The sequence below is a fragment of the Hoplias malabaricus genome, chromosome X2, assembly GCF_029633855.1.
Source record: "Hoplias malabaricus isolate fHopMal1 chromosome X2, fHopMal1.hap1, whole genome shotgun sequence".
In the NCBI taxonomy this organism is placed as follows: domain Eukaryota; kingdom Metazoa; phylum Chordata; class Actinopteri; order Characiformes; family Erythrinidae; genus Hoplias; species Hoplias malabaricus.
This window is the reverse complement of record NC_089819.1, coordinates 12895665-12918751: the sequence shown is the minus strand read 5'-3', so window position 1 is coordinate 12918751 and position 23087 is coordinate 12895665. Positions and strand designations below refer to the sequence as shown.

Sequence of the window (23087 nt, the reverse complement as noted above, 5' to 3'; positions counted from 1 at the left end):
CTGCTGAATTTGTCTTATTTGGCTTGAGTGTGTGTCTTTGGGGTGTGGAGACATTTTGTGGTGTTAGTGTGTTTATAAATCTTCATATAGCTGTGTATAGCCACATTACTTCCCATGCTTTATCCAGTTACATTAAAATTATTGTAATTCTTAAAATCAACAAAACGTTCTTGGTCTTTGTTCTTTGGTGGTAGATCATCTAGTATTTTTTAAATAAAATGAACAAGAAAAACACTAATGCCGGTGTTATATAATATGAACAAAAACTCATTTCTGCATTTGTTAGTCCTGCCCTCCATATTTTCTGCACAACACAATTACATAAAGATCACACGTAAACAAAGGCATTGATTTGAAGCACCAAAGCTTCTCTAGACCTTCCAATGACAAGAGTATGTATTTGGGGCTTTCCTGTTGCTGAAACACCTCTGTGACAAAGGCTGTATGGCTAATGGCGGTCCGGCTAAACTAGGCTTGCTTGTCTGCTCCAATGTTTGAAAATAAACAAATCCAAACACAGTTAAACAGATCATCTCTGACCAAACATTAGGAGCTGAAGAACCTACAAATTTGAGTCATTTCTATAAGTTAATGTTTTCATTTTTAACGCATTAAGATATATAATTAAGTGTTGTATTTTTTAGATGTTAAGCATCTCTCAGAAATGGCTTGCAACTCACTCAGACACACTCACTCACATATGTACTCACTCACTCATGGTTAGGAATTGCACCACATGGGCAGATTAGAAAAGTGGGCTTGAGACAGAAGGGTCACTGGATTGAGCCCCTGGACTTGCATGGGGACAGGAATGAAGGAACAGTGCTTTCTATTCCCTCAAGATTCACAGCTGAACTTGCTCATGCGCAAGACACTTAAATCCCAACCGCTTGCCAGGTGCCATGTGCTGTGTTCCCACATTATGCGGAATTTTTGTGGGGACCACCAGTTAGCGCAGCAGGTAGTGTCGCAGTCACTTCGATTCCCGCTCCAGGTGACTGTCTGTGAGGAGTTGGTGTGTTCCATGTAAATATGAAGCTCAATGTTGTTCACATTGATCACATACAGGAACTGCTCCACCAGGAGGTGCTGTTGTGCTTTGCAAAGAAAGTGAGTGTGAACCTTATCATTTTCAATTTCAATGGTCATTCTCAGTCTCATGAACTGTGTAAAGAGTGTTATTCTCAAGGCCTTTGACAAGTAAGCAACAAAGAGAAAGGCGGGCCAGCGTCATGGCAACCTGTCAACAAAGTAAGTCAGTGTGCGATTGGCTGACCCTTGCTGTTCAGAGCCTCTTGCTGATTGGAGGAGGTGGGATGAAGTTGCTGGCTGAAGGCAGAGAGTTGGTCAGAGTGTGTGTCAGTCTGAGATAGACCACCCACTGCAAGGTAGCAGAACACACTGCTGCACTGATTTCCCCTTTCATTTCTCCTGTTTAAGTTGGAACTATAACACTGGGATACCTGTCAGATGAGGCCTTGAGCTTGGTGAAGATGCAAATAAAGGAAACTCTTAAGGAGAGTATCTTTACTGGTGTGTGGCATTGAGTTTGATATATTAATATTCATAACAGACATTCCACCACACACACACACACACAGAGTATGGTAGTGGGTAAGAAGGTCATCAAAGAGACGCTGCTGCCCTCGCTGCAGGAGGATGATGATGATTATAATGATGATGAAGTTCATGGGCAAGAGCTGTTAGGTGGGATTGGGAGCAGGCCACCCAGCAGACCACGGAATATCTACAGCAGAGGCAGTGTGGACAACCAGGTGAGTGGACAGAGGAAAGAGGTTAGGACCAGATCCTTTTCAAAATGGTTTTCTGAATGATATGAATTGGTAGATTAACTATTTAAACATGTATTACTTGGTAGTGAATTGGGTCGTATGAAAACAACACGACTAAAATATTTGCAATTAATGTATAATAGAGTACAATTATGTTCTAACAAAGTATTAAATATGTACTTCATAGGGTACCACAACAATGACAAGTTTTTCTGAGTGCAGATGTTGAAACAGGTCTGTTAGAAGTTGATGGACAAGAGTACATTTATGGAATCAAATACTGATGTTAAATGATTTGTTCTGAGTCACTACCACCACACCAACTTATTTCAAACGTTCTTAATGGTGCTTAAATATTCCAGAATATGCAGTTTTACTCCCCCACAATCCTGGAGTCTGGGTACTTTATACCCCTCTAGCTGAATCCTTACACACACACACACACAGTGTGACCACACACTATAAGCAAGTGTTGCAAAGAAGGCATTGGGTGCCAAACTTTTGAACTGGACTGCATTTTTCATTCCAGACAGTGATCAGAGCAAGGAGCCAAACTCTGAGCCTAGGAGAGAGGGCAGAAGATGATGAGGATGGTGGTGATGAAGACGAGGTGGCGGAGCGTGGTCAGGCATGTGGAGCAGCTGATGGGCAGCACAGAGATGGAGTGTGTTTCAGTCCCGATGAAGACTATGACACAGATCTAGAGCTTGAAGGTGATTTAGCAAGAGTTGTTATTAAAAGTGAAAACGTGTGTGAGAGAGAGAGAGGGAAAGTGAGAGAGAGAGCTAGCGTGGGTGATTCATGTTATGATAGAGAGGGGCCGAGAGTGTGTGGTTGCTGCTCTACAGGGAATAAAACGGGCTAACAGTCATGAGTCATACTTTTGATTTCAGACAGATCTCGCTCTCTCTCTCCATTTCTCACCTGCTTGTTCTGAAGATACTGGAACACCTACGCAGTCTCCTACATCAACATAAATCACTGTTCTAAACCCTTGCTCTATCCATTTCTCTCTCTCTCAGCTGTTTATTCAGCTTATTAGAGATGACCATCTGCTGTATTAATGCAGTGTGCCTCTGCATAGTTTAATGAATGGCTTGGGAATTTATCATAATTGGCCATCTTAATGGCGAACAACGGTGGGTTGTCATATTTGATTTGCCAATGACACTATCACACTTCTTCCTTAATATTCCTTTTCACACTCTGAATCTCTTTGTTGACCCCAAATCTCAACAAGGTCCACACTTCAGATTTATCACTTTCATATGTAGCTTATATTTTAGTTGTACAATTCTTTTACTCTCGCAAAAAAGCACTTAAATATCCCCGAAGGGGTCATTCAGGGGTCTGACGTCAAAATCTTTAATTAGTGAACAGAATGACACCATATTTAACTGCAAATATGTTATTTTTAAGTTACATTGATACTTATGTTCCATTTTCTGAGATTGTGAGCAAGCACTGTTATAAAATTGGTACTTTACAAGTGCAGTAACATTCACGAAAATGTACAGAAAAGGTTAATATACCATATATAACAACCGTGTTTTTTAAGTCCAGCTGTGATTCCTAGCCATGCATCATTTTCTCTTTTAGATTGAAATGAAATATAAGAAAAAAAATCTGCATTTAATGAAGAATGTGGTAGAGTTATGTTCCCTAATTTAATTCAATGAAGATGTATCCTCAAGGGTACCACCACAGATTTTCTGGGAATGAATCTTGAAGAAATATATCCACTTTTCTTGTGGAAAACTGAACGCAGATTAACCTTTAACACAGTTTTATCCTAAGGCTACTTATGTACCTGAGAGACATTCACACTGTTTGCTGAAAAATGTACAGTACCTATTTTTCTTGACAGAGAACTGAAAATTTGACAGTAATTATTTACTGTAATAGTACAGTTAGTTACAGTCAGTCTTAACATGAATGATAAACCTGTAGTTTAATAATTTGGGGAAATATCTTTTACAGTTCCTCAAGTTCCAGATAAGTACACTCTCACTGCCATTGTGGTGGTCCCCTCAAGGGAATGGCTGTGTTTTCCTAATTAAAAACTAAGTGTACTGAAGTGTACCATCTTTTAATTTAATTGTAGATTTTAAAGTTGAATTGTTTTATACACCCCTTTTCAGCTCCCAGCTTTTAATTAGGTTTTTCTATATAAAGCAGTTCTGTCATACACATATTCCACTATTAAACAAATAAAGAGAATGTAGTGAAACTTTAAAGTACATCACTGGAGTTCAGGATCACTTTAGGACCTTTGAAGATATTTACACTGTATTTATAATGAACAATAATCTACCTGTGCAGGAATGTTTTTCTGAGAGTGTACATAAGGTATAGTTGAGAATTCAAACAGTACTATTGTGAAATCCAGTCTCTCTCACACCTCTCTCTCCCTCGCTCGCTCGCTCACTCTAACACAACCGGCTCTCTCTCATAGACAAGTACACACCTCTGTCACACTCTCTCGCTTTTACTCACTCATCAAGTGATGTTTACAAAAGTTGCGAACGACTCTGGGGCTCCAGCTGATTTTGAGCTTTGGGGATGTGTGTAATCGAATAAAATAAGGTTGACTACATGTTAAAACCCATACATTGCTTATAATACACACTGGACCATATTATTACAACCATAAAGTGTAACTGTGGTGGTACACTAGCTGTTATAACCACAGCAACCGACAGAAAAGCACTAATTAGTAGAATTAATCAATTTGATCAAGAATTATTCAATGCTAAAAACTGAGCTATTCCGGCTAAAGTAAACAGACGCTAGCACTCCCCCTCTTTCATCAGTAACTCTCAAAACCTGATTATAACACTGTCCTCAATGAAGCTTGGGCTCCACCGACACAAATTGTAACTTCAGTCATTTAATCCACATAGCAACAAGCACATATTACCAAAATCGATGTCCTAACATGAATCCAGCTAAAGTGAGCGAATCCAGCTAAAGTTAGCAGCTGCAAAACCTGGCTCACTCTTCGGTAACTAACATAATACTTTTGTCAACAAAACTATCACTAAGTTGCAACGCAACACATGAAAAAAGGGCTACAAATACTTACTGCTCCAACTTGTGTCTATTTCAGCTCTCTCTACTGTGTAAATTCAGTTCAGTATTTAACTCTTGTATGTTTAGATTCTTGTATGTTTAGACTCTAGATTTTTCTTGGAGCTAGGCAACTATCCACCTTGCTTAGTGCACTAAACCAGCAGAGGACCCAGCATAGCCACAACAGAGGCTGCATTCTGCCTATTATAGCTCTGTGGAACATTAAAATCATTTAGAAGCTGTAATTTTAAGGTGGCGCAGCAGGTAGTGCTGGGACCTGGAGGTTGTGGGTTCAAGTCTGCTCTGGGAGTTTGGTGTGTTCGCCACGTGTCCGTGTGGGTTTGCTCCGGTTTCCTCCCACTGTCCAAAAACACACATTGGTAGGTGGATTGGTGACTCAAAAGTGTCTGTAGAGGTGTGTGTGTCGCCCTGTGAAGGATTAGTGCCCCCTCCAGGGTGTGTTCCTGCCTTTTGCTCAATTATTCCAGGTAAGGACCCACCGCTGCCCTGAACAGGATAAGCGGTGACAGATAATGAATGAATTAATTAATTTTAAGGTAGAAATACTACATAGTCATCCTTTAACTAAACCACAGGTTCACATTACACAGGTTCTGTTAATCTAGAATCTAGTAAAGTGTCAAATTATGTAAATTATGAAAAATACAATCAATAATAACATTATGGTCACCTCCTTGTTTCTACATTCACTGTCCATTCCTTCAGCTCCTCTGTCCACAGGACAACTACTACGTTGTAATTCTACAGAAAACACCGGAGTCCATCAATTGCTCTTTATACATTGTTTCCCACATTTCACCCTGTTCTTCAATAGTCAGAACGTCCACAGAACAGTTATGATTTGGGTGGTGGATCATTCTCAGCATTGCACTGACACAGACCTTGCAGTGATGTGTTAGTGTGTGCTGTGCTGGTACGAATGGATCAGACACAGCAGTGTTGCTTAGCATCACTGATTGAGAATAGTCCATGAACTAAAAATACCAAGCCGACAGTGACCTCTGTGCGCCATCTTTTGACTACCAATAATATATTAGAGGACAGCTAACACAAACTGTGCAGCAACAGATGAGCTACTGTCTCTGACTTTACATTTACAAAGTGAACCAATGAGATAGTAGAGTCCAACAGAGTGAACAGTGAGTGGACACAGAGTTTAGCAGCACTTCTGTGTCTGATCTACTCATACTAGAGCAATACACATTAATACATTACCACCACCATTAATTCTAACCACCATGAGAATGATACACCACCCAAAATGTCCCTGTAGGGGACCTGACCTTTGAAGAACAGGGTGAAAGGAGGAAAATAATGTATACAGAGCAATAAATGCACTTATAGTTTGGAATTATAAAACTACAAAGTGCTCTTACATGGTCAATTAAGCTCAGAGAATGGACTATTCACTACAACGGTGAACAATACAGATTATCATTCTTAATTTCATCATTCTGTTCATAAATCAAGCATGTATGATGACAGTGATGTCAGGGTCCATGATGCATAATTCACTGAACTTCACTGAACGCAATGTATACATAATAATTATTGCACCCATTCATTGTTAGTTTGCCTCACAGTGTTTGGTCATCAGTGATCATACTTTATTGTTACACAACAGTGGCATAGCCTCACCACTGACTATTGGCTTCATAGGCCAGGAGGTCTCTTTGACTTTGAGAAGAATGAGAGATGTTGTGTTTTGTGTTCCAGATGAGAAAGAGGAGTATGACCGCACCGGCCAGTCTAGATACCTACAGATGTGTAAGATGCTGAACGTGGTCCCTGCTTCATATTTCCTCAGAAACTTGCACAAGAGTGATGTAAACCTGGTGCACCATGGCCTCGGTCCTCAGGTGAGCTCCAGGTCTTTGGAAAATGTTGATCACTAGGGAAACTAAGGAAAAGCAGAGTATGTTTGGCTTATTTTGTCTCTCCATTGATCACAAAGCTAAACACACAACAACAACAACAAAAATGTCTCACATTTTGACAACTCTGCTCGGTAGGGTACCATGGCCCTGGCGGTTCCCTTGGTAACCAACACCTCCATCCTGAAGCTGAATCTGAGAGATAATTGGATGGAAGGAGTAGGCGGAGTGGCAGTGGCTGACATGCTGAAGGAGAACTGTTACATCACAGGTGCTTTTCTCAAATGTTCAAATACTTTCCACATACTTACTACCGTAAATCCCAAGGCAAAACCCAACCATAGACCGCCCTTTTCAACTTCACCACTTAATATGTTTTGGGTTGCCCCCTCCATCTTTGGCTTTTCTATTTGAACCAAAACTTTTTAAAAAATGGCTCATGCAGCATCTCTTCTGAAATCAAGGGTATTCATAGGTGGTTTGTCCACCCTTAAAGCAGTAACAGCCTCTGCTGTTCTAAGAAATGTTTCTGCTAGATGCTCAAGTACTTCTACGAGGATTTGATGGCATTTAGCCATGAGAACAGTAATGAAAGTGGATGATAAGTTCTGGATAACAAACGCCACTCCAACTCATGACAAAGTTATTGGATATTGCGCCATCAATACAGAGAACACATTTCTACTCCTCCACAAGTGCTGGGGGCTTTATAAAACCCTAGCCAGCGCTTGGCATGGACAGCTGCTACAGACTGCTTTTTCATTTAATGATATACAAGCTGTGTGTGCAGTTGAAGTTCAATGGCCACAACTATTGCACCATAAACTTGTTCATTTCATTGGAAATATATGGTATTGAGAAGTGTAACATCAACATCCTTGCCTCTGATGAGCCTTGTTTATGACAGAAATGCAGAAATATTCTAAAGCCTGAGGATCATATGTTGAAGAGAACTTGGTGTAATTAGAGCCTTCATATGTTAAAGGGACCTTGCAGCTTTTTTCGCATATTACGACATGCTCAGTATGTCAGCACATCTAATGAAAGGGAAAGATTTGCTTTATTAAGAAGGGGAAAAAACTCCTGCTCTTGTTTAAACAAGGCTTGGAGTTTGATCATGCAGCTTCACACAGCGCTGAAGCAGAACTACAGAGGTTAGTAAACGGAAAGACTGAAGAAAGCACATAACCTGGCAACTAGAAATCTGATCATATAAGCATTGTTTTACTTATGTAACTATATATACACAGTACACTGTTCTGAAGTAATTCCATCTGCTTTCAAATACGTTCATGTTACTTATCCTGTGAATCAGCATGCTTTATATGGCCAAATATTTCTTCATGGAATTATGCCTTATCATCTCAGAGAACACAGTACCATTTCTGGACAGTCCAACGCTTGATAGCTTTCATAATCCTCTGGTCAATGCATGACTTTGGACATAGTGTCCTTTGTGTCATTTGTGGTTGCTCCAGAGCATCTCATTTCATTTCATGCTTTTCTGAGGGGATTAGACAAGCCCCCAAGGAGAACAGTTTAGGTGGAGTGTCCACAAACGTTTGTAAATGTAGTGTACACTTCAGGGGTATGTTGTAACTCTGAACCCAGTCTTCAGCCGATTTTAATAATGAATAAACTTCTTTGATGTTGATGTTCTTCCAGACATCGACCTCTCAGAAAATCATATATGTGAGCGAGGTGTGAAGGCTTTGTCCAGCATGCTGCTGGAGAACACCACTCTGCTGTCCCTCAAGCTCTCTGGGAACGGTCTGGACGAGCGGGCGGTCAGGCACTTGGCCGAAGCTCTGAACAAAAACCAGAACCTGCAGCACCTGGACCTCAGTCACAACAACCTCAGAGAAACAGCAGGTACAACACTGTTCCACAGAAACCAGACCATGCTAAACAGATATGAGATTTAATGCTTAAACAGTTGTAAAAACATATTCCTATTTCACATAGAACCTTTTCCTGGTATTATATAGAATCAAGAGTGAAAGACAGAAACATTGTATCGTTTTCATAAAGATTCTCTAACAATTTTAGGGTTCTTCTGGAATCCAAATTTTATAGTGAGATTTCTCATTTGCAGAAAGTTGATGTGAAACGTTGAGTTCTAGGGAAACTGGGTCAGAATTGTTCAAAGTTTGTGTGGTTTTGCTGAAGAGTGTGTGTTGTGACACAATGGAAAGCACAGGCTCCTGATCTTTTACTTACTTCTGTTTGAAATACACACAGCCAGGTTGCTTTGGGCTGGTCATAAATCCTGAATGAACAGAACATTAATAGTCGTGAGACCTGGCTTTATCCAGTCACTGTAGCTAATATATGAACTGCAGAAATACTGTCAAAACTGTCCCAATTACTATTTGGCATTTATGCCACATGCTTTTTGATATAGACTCTTACAAAGTATGCATAGCAAGAATTTTGTTGGTACCATAAATCTCAGCAGTAAATCTTGATGAAGTTAAAGGAAATAGTGTTCCTAAACAGTCTGTATGCAGCACTGTAAGGGAACTGCTCCATGTATTGGAGATGTTACGCTAACATGAGACCAGAGTAAAGAATTTTCCTGAATAACTGACAGTAAAAATCCATTCTGGTGAAGCTAATTCTGTCTGCTCTTAGGAGTGTAACTAAATATAGTGATGTTTAAACAGGAACATCTGTAGACTTTAGGATCAGGTATGAAAAAAAAAAAAAAAACAGAGTAAAATGGTGATTATTCAACGTTAATTACATGAAATGATGTGATTAATCATGGTACATTTTTATCCATTGATGCTGGAGAGTGATGAGGAATTTAAAACAAAACATTTGAAAGATAACTTTAAATTTTTTCAAATCACGTTTTAAACCTTTAAGTTCCCTGGTTGCTTTGGATAAAAAAAGGCTATATATGTGTGTACAAAAATCACAGACTTTTGTGGGTCCACTCTATTATTTCAGAAATTAAAGAGAAAATGACATAATTGAATACCCCAGCAAGTAATGAGTGAGGTGGCCTATCTTTTAGGCTATGTATGGAACTTGGCCGCCATCTTGAAAGTAGGCTTATTGGTTCAAGGGCACGTTTTTCCAATGGGAAGGTGTTCATGTAGCATATCAAAGAAGACCGGAACATTACAGGGCTACAGGAAACTGTGTTCCCATCCATTTTGAGTTAAGATGGTGCTGAGCATTTAGGGTCTGCTCAAGCCTGTAGTTTATGAGATATTGTGACCCCTGGTTCCTTTCTCCAATATGAATTTATGCCAGAACATCCACAGTAATGTAGTACATTTTAATACCAGTTAAATGTTGTTGATAATGAAAGTAAAGGGGAATTCCCACTGGTGTTCTCTGCAACCTCAGCAACCTCTTAAAATCCGTAATGAGAAAATTGCAGTTAAAAAGGCTTTCTACGCTAAGTCATATTATTGAAAATTGCCCATCAGAATAAACCTTATTTGAAGGAGAAACCATCCCTTCCTAGCTTAGTTTTCCAGGCCAGGACTGAAAGACTGGTCTTCTGAACATCTTACAAAGCCAAGCTCCAAAGCCATCTTCTACATAACCAATGACTTCACAAATGAGACAAGACAGGATTTTGTGCGTAATGTGGGCAGCTGACCGGTGTTTAGATGTTCTCAAATAAACTGTGACCAATGAACAAAGACTTGAATTCATTGAGGAACTCTTGATAGCTGAGACTTGTCAAAGCTGTCTGTTTCATACTCTTCATCTCAGAAAATGTCCTGGTCGTTTCCTGACTGCGTGGCCCAGGGCGGAATCATCTGGAGATAGAGACGACACGAGTGGTCATGAGCACTTTAAAGAGGAACATTACTCCTGCTGAAATATTCTGCATTGTGAATAATGCATAAAACACAAGGGCTTAAGATCTCTAGAGCTATACATAATGTTGATGACCACGTCCATAAAATCTCAGTCTAATACGCCTCAGTCCAAATGACAGACCAAATGACCAAGAGGATGTAATAAGATGTAGCACCACCAAAGCCTTGACATGATTTCAATGCTTCTTAAACCACTACAGTTTATACAGAGACTTTTTTTTATTGCAACACTCTCAGAAAAACTGTCACACTAGTGGTATTCTCAAGGGTAAATATTCTGTACCATTAATTAGGGAACATGATTGTGTCTTATTCTATTATAATTGTAGATTTAAAATCATGTGGTTTTATTTTACACAGTTCTATAATGAAAGTTTACAAATATTCACCTATCTCACATCTCCTTCTGGAGAAGAAAAATTGAAAAAATGTTAGTATACCTGTAGGGAACATAATTTCCCTTTAAAGGTACATTCACATTGTTTGTACCTAAGGTTAGCCATAAGGATAAATATGAGACAATGGTTTTAAATCAGTATGTTAAATGGTTAAGAGGCTTATTCCCATTGGAAAGGACTAAATAAGCCTCTCAAATGGCACACCTGTACAAGTAACATTTAGGAATCTGTCTAGTCTGAAATACTACTTATACATTCAGCATGGATTGGGGAGCTGTGCTGAATAGTAAGAAATATATCTTTTCAGAACAAAAATTCCAAAAATCCTTACATAATTTTTTTGTCATTTTTCATTTGATTAACCTTAAAAATGGCTGCTGAATTTAACACAGTAAAATTATATGATGAAATGGACCAACAGAAATGGCCAAGAATTCCTAAAAAAAAGGACACCGTGTCTTTGATGTGGAGCACTGGATAACTGTATTTAGACGCTGACTCGGTTGCGCAAGGAAAGAGGACATGCAGTTTCACAGGATAGAATTAATGATCATGAAAATGACTGATCCAGAGCGGGTGGAACTCTGGCGTGCCCATGAGGCGCCATCGCGTTGTGGCTTAGGGACTCGTACAATAAACTAAAGCCATACACTTTGCAGTAAGAGGCTGAACTGCCGGTGTTAGTTGTCATGTGGATGTGTTTAATAAATTATTCTGTTCACTTCAATGACTGCTTTTTCTCACTCTAAAACACACAGAGTGAGTTTGTCTGTCTAAATATTATGATAAATAATAATCCAAACAGTATTTCTCTAAATATTCTGACTTTATTCTCTGAATTATACTGACTTTGTTTCTCAGAATTATTCCGACATTATACTCAGAATTCTGACTTTATTCTTGGAATTATGTTTCTTTTTTTCAATGCTATGGCCCTAAAACTCTATCATAGGACCTCCTTGTGGTGCAGTTTGTAAATGTGAAGGACTCTGTAAGAGAGTGAGCCAGGTTCATAACGTCCTTAGAAAATTAAAAAGATTGTTCCTGATATAGTGATTTTGTTACGAAGTTTTGTTTCATCTGTAAAGCATATGAATGCTTTTGCTTGTGAATAAATTCAAGAATAATGTTCCTTCTTAGATTTCAAGATACATATTGCTTTTGTACTAAATCAACCTGTTGTTCAATAAAAAAGAAAGAAAAACATGTTTCTCCTCTTAATGGATGCACTAACTTTAGAAACACTCCAAAGTCTTGTAACACATGCTGAATTTCATCAGTCATTATGTGGAGAAAGCTTTTAAAACAGAAACACCTGCATTTTGTACTGCTCTGAACATCTGTACTGTGATAGAGCCGTCAATAAACAAAACAAAACATACAAACAAACATCTGTACATGTATCAACAAATATGTTGCATTAAATAATCTTATTTTGAATAATTAGAGCAGTTTTATTTATTTTCAGCTATGTCTAATGTGCTTCAACTCAGCAAATGCAGTAAGAAAAGACATATGGCCTATAATTTATAAAAGTGTTTGGTGTAAAATCCAGCTGTCTTCCTCTGAATAATGTCAGTCCTACTTGTGGGCACTTTTCTTATGACTAAAGCAATGATTTTGTATAGTGTTTTATATGGCACTGTGGCCCTGTGTATTTACAGAGGATTAAACACACAGATCCATACAGTGGATTTCCCAAATATAATGAATGACTGGGTGGGAGGACTGTAGATATACAGGATTTTGGCTCCAACACAATGAATGCCAGGAGTGTGAAAATGGACTCATGATCTATATAATTCAGCAAGAAAAAAAAATAACGCTGCTTTGGAGCATTCATGTAGAATGACTCTGAATCTGCACAAGCTATGATTCATATATTCATAACTCGTCCAACTGGCACCTCTCCCTCTACGCTGCATATGGCAATATCTCTCTATCTTTATAAAGCTGCCGTGCTACCACACTGAAACATATGTTTATTTTCCTACTGCCATCACCAGTGATCAAGTCTAATAATCACTGACAGCATGATGTAATGTAAAAACTCTATTCCAAAGTCAGTGACGGAAAGCAGTGATTTGTATTTAAACAGATATAGTGCAACAATTTTTATCAAATAGGATTTTCTACATATAGATACACACTCGTTCTGAAAATTATGCTTATACTATATTACAAAAAGAAAGAAAAAAAAGTGGTGGGGGGGGCAGTTGGAACCGTGGCCATTTTGTACGGAAGCTCTTTTAATCAAGATAATGAATTTTTTAATCAAGATAAGGAATTATTAGTTTCATTATAACAACATAATTAACTTATTTTTATCATTAATATCAACCAAAACCCCCAGCAACAGCAAGCCCTGTTCATGTGATTTATGTATGACAAATTATGAGGACTTTTTTGTAACAATAATATTTGGAGGCTACAGTCAGAGAACATAGTGAGTGGATTGAGTCACTTTTTGTGGCTCTGTGCTGTTTCATCTCTTTATTCTGTGGAGGCATGCCTATTGAACATGTTTGGATGATGATGCTGGTGTGTATTTGATCAATTATGGGATACTTGTATTTCTCTAGCCACAGCAGGGACAGAGAGGCATCTCAGTTAAAAGGTGAAACAAGATTTACAACAGTTAATGTAACACTAACATTAAAAATATACAATTAGTCATTTCTTATATAGGTAACACAGTTGAGTCATGATTATGAAATATATTATTGTGAGCATCCAATAGAAGCATCATAAAAAGCTAAATATACCTTAGGCAGGGGCGGCACGGTGGTGCAGCAGGTAGTGTCGCAGTCACACAGCTCCTGTCTGGTGACTGTCTGTGAGCAGTTGGTGTGTTTTCCCTGTGTCCGCTTAGGTTTCCTCCGGGTGCTCCGGTTTCCTCCCACAGTCCAAAAAAACACACGTTGGTAGGTGGATTGGCGACTCAAAAAGTGTCCGTAGGTGAGTGTGTGAGTGAATGTGTGTGTGTGTGTGTGTGTGTGTAGCTCTGTGAAGGACTGGCGCCCCCTCCAGGGTGAATTCCTGCCTTGTGCCCAATGATTCCAGGTAGGCTCTGGACCCACCACGACCCTGAACTGGATAAGTGGTTTAAAGTCCAAAAAGCAGCATATAACAATGAAGGCACAGTACAACTGAACCTCTGAAAAATTGCATAATGAAAGAATGGCAAAAAAAACTTACCAAACTGGATCTTTTAGTTCATGGTGTCTACATTGTTAAATGCCGATGAAGGGAAATGGATGGATCCAATGTTTATAAAAAGGTTGCAGGCATTTCACATTGTGCCAACATTTTTTATAATTGAGGTTTGTATATTAATTACATTTTTATTTTCCTTTTCTTTATAAATCTCAGATGATCATATTCCACAGCCAATACTATACATTAATAGTGTGGAGGGTCTGCTGTAGAGTTTAGTCTTTTACTCTCTCAATTTCTCTCTCTCATTTTTCCTTTCTCCCTTAGGAGAAATTCTGGGTACATCTCTATCTGAGAACACAGGACTTAAGTCACTGAACGTGTCCTGGAACTGCATTCGAGGAAAGGGAGCTGTTTCTTTTGCCAGAGGCCTTGGGGTAAAAGTGATAACTCTTTTATCATGCTCCACAGGGAGCCTGCTGCATTGATCAGCCCAATAACCATGATTAAACAGCTAATGACAGCTGAAAACACCAGGCTATATTTTGGTACCAGCAGAAAGTTTCAAAATAGAAAAATTTGAAATAATCTACCATTGCCAGCTCTTTTTCACTAGTGCTCTGGAGGGACTGCAGTGCTCCTCAGTCCATATCGTACTGGAGCTTTACAGGACTTACATTCAAATTACTTGTCTCTGATTTTCCACTGTTTCTACAGTAGCGTTTATGGTGATTCATTCACAGCATTGTAGAGAAAGTCTGACATTGTTTTATTACGTAATTCAAGTTGAAGAGGTATGTGCAGGGTTTAATCAGACAAAACAGTCCCCAAAAGAAACAACATATTGTTCATTATTTTCAAAATGACATATAACAATTCAGAAATATATATTTGTTATGGAGATTATGCTCCTAGTTCCACCAAACGTAAGAGTAAGTTTATTTTTTCAATTACCATTTTACATCAAACCACTCCGTGTAGCTGGTTTTCCACTCAACAATTGAATGCGTTATAAACACAGGTAACAATTGTGAAATGCCCCTTTAAGTATGTAAATAAATGCTCTTAAAATTAAATTAATTTTACAGCAAGCATTTTTACCATGATATTTAATTTTACCAGCTTGATTTTGAAGTGTAGCAATCTCAGATGCAAACAGACACATGCAGAAGAGGCCAAAAAGTTTATTAACAAATTGGGAAATCTAAGAGAATAGTCAAGAACACACAAGGGGTAAACACACCACAGAGAACACAAACAGAAACACACAGACAAAACACAGTCGCAAATCCTAGAAGAAATCCAAAAAGTCGAAACCAGAAAGAGAACCGAAGTCCAAAAAGGGAGAGGCAAAAACGTAGTCAAGGAATCAATAGATCAAAAAAACAGAAAACAAAGTTAGACAAAAGGTTTATATGCTCTGAAAAGAGGGGCATTACTTCACAAAGGACTCTTATAGAGAAAGAGTTAATAAAGGGTTTGATACAGGTGCAACTAATCAATAATCAGGAGAGTTGGATCTGTGATAGGTTGACCTGGTGGCAGGAGGAGTCATGTGACAGTCAGAGGAGTTCTGGGTAGTGGAGTTTTTGAGATCAGGATTCAGAGTCGGTTCACCAGAAGGCATGACAAGAAGCAGTTTGGGCTGAAACACTCTTTATAGCTTCAGAGTTAATAGACAGTGCTAATTCAGTATGGCAGCGTTCTTGCTTACTTTACATGTTTTATATGTTTTTTACTTTATATGTACTGGGAAGTGAATGGTATGATTTGGAACTAAAAATGTTAACATCCTACATCAAACCTTCAAAGAAGAAAAATCCTTAATAGTGGCCTTGGCCAACATTTGGGAATTGTGTCTGGGGGGGAAGCCAACTCAATGAATGTTATCTTTGAATATACATTTTACAAATTGTCCTACATTTATACTTATGCAGCACGATGACGCAGCAGGTAGTGTCGCAGTCACATAGCTCCAGGGACCTGAAAGTTGTGGGTTCAAGTCCTGCTCCGGGTGACTGTCTGTGAGGAGTTTGGTGTGTTCTCCCCGTGTCTGTGTGGGTTTCAACCGGGTGCTCTGGTTTTCTCCTACAGTCCAAAAACACACATTTGTAGGTGAATTGGCAACTCAAAAGTGTCCATAGATGTGAGTGTGTGTAGCCCTGTGAAGGAGTAGTGCCCCCTCCAGGGTGTGTTCCTGCCTTGCACCTAATGATTCCTGGTAGGCTTCGGACCCACTGTGACCCTGAATTGAATAAGCAGTTACAGATGAATGTAAGTACAAACAGTGTGCGACTTTAATAAATTGCAAGACAGCATCAAGTCTTCAGTTTTGAGCTAAACCTTTACCATCCTACATTGAAAATAGAATAACTGGTGGACATGACGTTTTGGAACGTTCACACACTTTTTAATGTCATGAATAGGATTTGGTTATTTTTGCTTATAATTACTTCAATTGCTGTTCTTTAGTTACACAACTGACTTTCATTTCAGACTGAAACCAGGACATTCAGTGTGAACAGATAAACACAGCACTTTATAATGACAGAAATAATGACAGAAGATTAATAGGAGCAAAACCGAGCCTTTTCTCTATTTAATCATCTTCCAGAATGAAAACAAGCAAAGAAATTCACTGATTGTACCATTTTGTAAACTTTGCTAATCATGGCCAATATAGAATCTGCTGTTTGTTCTGAAATATTACAGCAGCAGCTTAATTTGATTTGGCATTAAAGAGCTCAGGCAAATTTGTGACTGTTAGCACTGCATGTCAACAGTGGGATGACAGAACTACAGTGTAGTAACTTGAATTTTGCTGGACAGGTGTGCAAATATTCCATGCAATTGGAATTTGCCCCAACCGAGACTAACCCTAGTTTAAAACCACAGTAGTTGTGCTCTCTTATCTGTGTGATATGATCAGCAGTGTCTTATGTTATTGTTTAAAGGCAAACATATTCTTGCGAGCTGTGGATTTATCTTACAATGGATTTGGCAAAGAGGGAGCAGTGGCCCTGGGGGAGGGGCTTAAAGAGAACAACACCCTGGAGGAGCTGAATATCAGGTACCTTTTTTTATTATTATTATTTCACGTGTGATTAGTGTGATATATTAGGTATTAGATATTCTTGCTAATAATTCCACAAAACTGAAATGCTGAATAAATTCCCTTTTTCCCTGCCTAAAAAGGTTTGCCCAGACCAAACAATAAAATTTAGCTTGTTTCCATATTACTCCACCTTTTCAAGAGGCTCAAAATGGGGCTCTGCGGAAGTCACTTGCGGCTTAACATGAGAGCAGCTGCCTCCTGACCCATAGGTTCAGGGTTCGATAGTCAAGTGTTTGAATCCTGTCGCTGTTTTGTTTGGTGTTTCATGTGTGACTCCTTATTCATCCCAAAGTGTCCAAGCACATTCCACAAGTGGAGCAACCTGTTAGTGACTGACCTTAGAACTAGACACCCTAGGTGGCTAAACTGGAATGTCAAAAATGTTCTCATTTAAGGTTATTTTACAAATTAAACATAGAATGAAATACAATTTGGCGGAATTACTTAAAAAATTGCTACTCTGAAATGATGAATATATTCATGCATGACTATATATTGACTCAAATTTTGAATAGTGTAATAGTGTAATGGATGCAGTGAAATGCCAAAAATGCAAGTAATGCTCCCTGATAGCAGTTGGCTTTGTAACTGAATGGTCATTTTCAATGCAAATTGAAAATTTCACAAGAGTATCCAAATTAGAAAAAAAAATTAGTTAAAGAAAAAAGAGTTGCAATGAAAACCATGGTGCCAAGTAATGCCATGTCTTGCTTGGCCCCATGTAATTGCCGCTTGCGGCTATATTTTTTATTGTCTTTTCCAGAACAATAGAAATACAGAATGTTTAAAGCGGCACAGATAGCAGGGGTGCGAGTACATAGCCAGTCAGTGAGCAGCACTGAACCACAGGGTTAAAACGGGCTAAGAAAATTTAGAGTAAATATAAATACTATCAGTTTTAGATGGGCATGAGCTGGAGAGGGTTTTGTACAGTCAATATTAGCAGCAACTAGTTGCAGATTCAGCAGGCCTCTAACCAATGATCAGCTGTAATAAGTTGATGTTCCCTCAGTCGACACCAGCAGCAGTTAGTAGAAGTGTTAGCAGACTGCTAGCCACCGAACATCAGCAATGAGTATGTGCAGTCTCAGTCAACATCAGCAACAGCCAGAAGCAGTGATAGCAGGCCTCTAGCCACAAGCGACAATCACAGGCTCCCTTTGTCAACTGTCCCAGTCAATAAAAGCAGCAATAGCAGGCAGGCAGCCACCAAAAAGCATCGACAAAGACAGGCTCTGCTGGTCAGCAAACTCAGGAGTTAGCATTAGTTACAACAAGCTGCTAATCACTAAAACAGAATAAAAGAACAGGCTACCTGCTACTTATAGCAGATATTTTCATAGATCTTTATAAATAACAAATACAAAAATATGAACAAAAACATATTTTTCGTTGTGCTTTCCAGCTATACAATGGGGCTGATGGATCACTGGTCTTTATCTTAGACAGTATTATCCATTTTACAACTATAAGATACTCACACACACACACACGCACACACACACACACACACACACACACACACACACATACATACAAACATACATACATACATTACATATATATATATATATATACTTATAAGCCAAATTGACCTAATGTTTGCTGGAGCAGGTAATATGGTCTTGTAATATTTATTTGGCTTACATCTTTCTGGAAAGCTCTACATGTCATTTCTCTGCTTTATCTCTTTCCTCAGTATCAACCGCATCCCCCCTGAAGGAGCAATCCATTTAGCCGTGGGCCTCAAAGTGAACAAAACCATCCGGATTCTCAAAGTAAGACATGAAGGAAATTGCTTTCTGTAGGAGCAGCAGGAAAGTGTCTGGGACACAGTACTAGGGAAAAAAATTCTCTTTTCAATTAAATTTCCATGTAGACATACCCTTTTTATCAGTGATAATCTGATCACAGTCTCTTGATTGTGTTGTGGATGTAGATGTCTCGCAATCCCCTGCAGTCAGCTGGATGTTTTGCTGTCCTTAAGGCCATAGAATCCAACCCAGCCTCAGCAATGGAGCACCTGGACTTCTCTGTATGTGCCTTCCCCTTACCACTCAAACATTCAAAACATATAACTTAGATGGTAAAATTCCCAAAGTAGGAATAATTCACATTCAGTGTCTGTTGGTTGAAAGTCATTCTGGATCATACTGGCCCATTCATCATTAAATGTTACCACAATGGAAAAAGGCTAATGTGTTCAAATCAAATCAAATCAAATCAAATTTATTTGTATAGTGCTTTTTACAACAAAAGAAATGATGTTGTAACAAAGCAGCTTCACAGAATTCCAGTAAGACAAAGATTTCAATGAGACATGAGTAATGAGTTGGCATGAGTTCAAACTATGTGGAATAATGAGAAAGATACAAGGATATTTTATTCACTAACAGTGATATTAAATTTTACACATTAATGGCAGAAGTCACCTTCAGCCATATGAGTTTTAAGCATATGAGTCATAATGAATTTACTGTACTATAAGTAAACTTACTGTGCATTCAAACTAGCAGGTGGCAGAGCAACAAGTCACCAGTAATTTCCTATGGGAGTACATGATTTGTAGCTGTGATCTAGAGACAGTGGTGACAGAGTGGCAAATCCAGTTGAGATTTTCTCCTCTTTATGCAAATGAATTATGACATGGTGAAGCAACATTATATACTATTGGCTTAAAAAATGCATTCTGAACGATCATAAGCATGGCTATACAAAATCCCCAGATTCTGCTCTTTTGTTCATACTAAAATTTATGTTCTATTCTCAACAGTTTGGTGGTAAACATGAAAGAGACATTTATAACCATTGTTTTTTGTTTTCAAATTTACAATAATGCATCTTTGCACATACAATAGTGTACAGAAGTTGAGACACATAATAATTGTAATAATCATATTATTATCCTTATTATTACTATTATTATTATTATTATTATTATTATTATTATTATTGTCTCAGTCCAATATACTGGGCTTTCCCTCTCTCTGCTGACTGCAGAGAAATGGAATATGGATATCTTTAGACAGATCTCCAAATATTGAATAGCATGAAAAAGAAAATAATAAAGAAAATATTGTTTTTTTTCCTGCTCCATAAGTGGATAATATAGACTATTTTTGCTATTTCAGATTACTTCAGGTGGAACTGATGCAAAATTGGGGAGAGCACGAAAGTAATGCATGAAAGTAAACACAGAAAGTGCTACAAAAATAAATAACTTAGAAATAAGTTACAAATGAGTTTTTGTAGTAATTTATAAACACTGAATAAAAACTTACAAACATTAAACTAAACTTCAGCCATGTACAAACAACAGTCATGTTTTTCCTATAATGCCTTGCATTTAAAATACTTTTTTCCCTCCAACTATATACATTTGAGCTGTGAATAGAAGTGGCTGGATGGTTGATGTTTAATAGAGTGTAAAACCAATAATTAGATATAGCTAGCAATATAAATTAAGTCCATTTTTAAATTATATATTAATTAATCTTGAATTTCATTATAAAATACACATATTTAATCATTTAGCCCTTTATGCCTGACGTGAAATAATAATACAATAAAACTGATTTGTTTGAAAATCACAGATTATGTGGCCCTTTAACTAAAAATCTAAAAGTTGTTCATTTATGAATTTTGGATCATATAAGTTTTGAATATTTAGGCATTTACCAATATTTGTTTTTTACATTTAATTGGTCTTTCACTTTGTTCCCTGCATCAAAACAGTTCTTCAGACTTTTAACAATTTTTTCTTAATTTTGATTGATTTAAACAATCAATAGCAAATGATTGTCTCTCTTCTTCAGAACTTATCAGGAAAACATAACACTGAGCCGATGAGAAACACTGCTCCAGAGGTCCTTGACCCATGAGTAGTCTGTTCTTCTCTCTGACATTTTTACATTTCATATACTGGTGGTAATAAAAACACCAAAACCACAAAAGCTCTTTTTAGTTGATCTGCACAACCATGTTTCCATATTTAGAGGAACCACAGTTTTTCTGTTACGGTCTGAACTTTGGCATGAGGTATGAGGTCATTCAACAGACCTCCCTTACTAACCTGTACCATCATCTTCTTCCTCTGAATCTCTCACAAATCTCACAAATCTATGTCAACAACCGAGCACATTTTGCACAAAAAGACTTTTGGAAAACAAAAAATATATTTTTGTTTCATAAAAATATTTGTAAAATTATCTAAATGTGTTTTCCTGCTGTAAAGTACAGATTAAATTTTCTGAATATTTATAATAATTAATTAGCATTTGACAGGTAGAATACACTACATCTATGAGATGGAACACAAAATGCTTAGTTTTACAACAAGTAACATAATTCAAATCATGCCTGGAAGTGCTTCAGTTTAGCAAAATTTTGCCTTGAGATTTTCTTCTGTGATTTCATGTTGATTGCAACAATTTTGTAATGGTTTGGAAATTGGAAATACTTTCACTTCATTCACAGTTCAGTAGAAAACATGCCCAAAAGGATAAAAGTTTGTTTTCGGCATTTCTCTTCATTAGATGATGAAAGAGCCACCTCTAAATATCATGTGTCAGATCTGATACATTTGGTTTAATTGTTTGGCTTAGAACATTTTATTATTTTTTTAAGCTGGACTTTGTATACCCACGTGACAACGTGAATGGCTTTGAACACACCCAAAAGAGACAAATTTGTGGCAACATAATCGACTTGTTAGTGCTAATGTGAACACAAGGTTATAGTAAAGTATCATGCTTCATGCCAGGCATCAATTAAAAATATATAAAGCCACCCAAGGATTGGTCTATGAAATAGTGATACTGCGTTCTCTAGAGTGCCGGAGCTCTATTTAATAACATTAGAATGAGCTGCATTGAGAAGTAATAAAAGTAGTATCTGACCTCGCTATTGCTCTTGAGGATGAATCACCTCAAATGTTCCAACACAAATCCTTCCTCAACAAATAAAAAGTGTTTCTGAAGCAAAGTGGAAAAAATATGTATTAATACTCTTCATTACAGAAGAAATGATAGCAGAGTTGTCCACAAGCATTTGGCCCTACATTGTACTTCTTCAGGGTATCTCTGTTAATCGTTGCCAGAGTCCCAACACTGATCAGTAGTTTATCTCACTCATGTCACCTTTGGCCAGTCCGAAAGCCTCTGTTTAATAATCTTTAAGACAGCTTTGATCATTATATTTATAACTCTCTTTAGTTTACTGTAATGAAGTTCAATGGATGGCATTCGTCTTTACTGTATTTGCTTTCTAACACATCCATCACTCAAGAGAACTCATTTCCACTGCTGTATAGCCGAGTACTGGTGGCCTATAAGCCACTATAGTTGATGCTTGGCATTAAACATGGTGACATTAACCAGCCTCACACAAAACCCAACCTAATACATGCACATTGGAACTGAATTTGCATTTCTGATCCATGTTCTTTGCTGCTCTTTTCCCTGTAGGATATCAGTGTGGACCAGGAGTTTGAAGACTTGTTCAGCGCTGTCAAAGAAATGCTACCAAATCTCCAAGTGAAACATGGTGGCAAAATCTGTACTGTCAATCAAAAAACAAAGAGCTGACCACAGCAGCTGTGTCTACCACACCATTACTATGTCGTTCAGCATAGTCTGAGTAAAAGCAATACTGAAGTGAGATGCAAGTTTGATACACTATTAGCCTCAGTGTTTTATGTGTGTTTAAGTTAGAAAACTTCATGCCAACTGTTCATCCTGAATGTATTAAAAGTTGATCAGTGGAATGAAAGAGAAGGATATGGGCCTTTACTCTTGACATTAGAACTCAGTGAA

General features: G+C 38.0%; 1 protein-coding gene across 1 annotated transcript; it reads left to right on the top strand.

The window, feature by feature from the left end:
- The first annotated feature begins 1604 nt into the window (after window positions 1-1604).
- On the top strand, window positions 1605-22928 carry LOC136676985 (leucine-rich repeat-containing protein 74B-like). The gene is made up of 10 exons (XM_066654316.1): window positions 1605-1775; window positions 2323-2506; window positions 6603-6745; window positions 6899-7031; window positions 8426-8632; window positions 14487-14596; window positions 17114-17229; window positions 18974-19052; window positions 19214-19309; window positions 22740-22928. The coding sequence occupies exons 1-10, from the start codon at window positions 1605-1607 to the stop codon at window positions 22857-22859; spliced, it is 1359 nt and encodes a 452-aa protein (XP_066510413.1). The 3' UTR covers window positions 22860-22928.
- The last annotated feature ends 159 nt before the right edge of the window (window positions 22929-23087 follow it).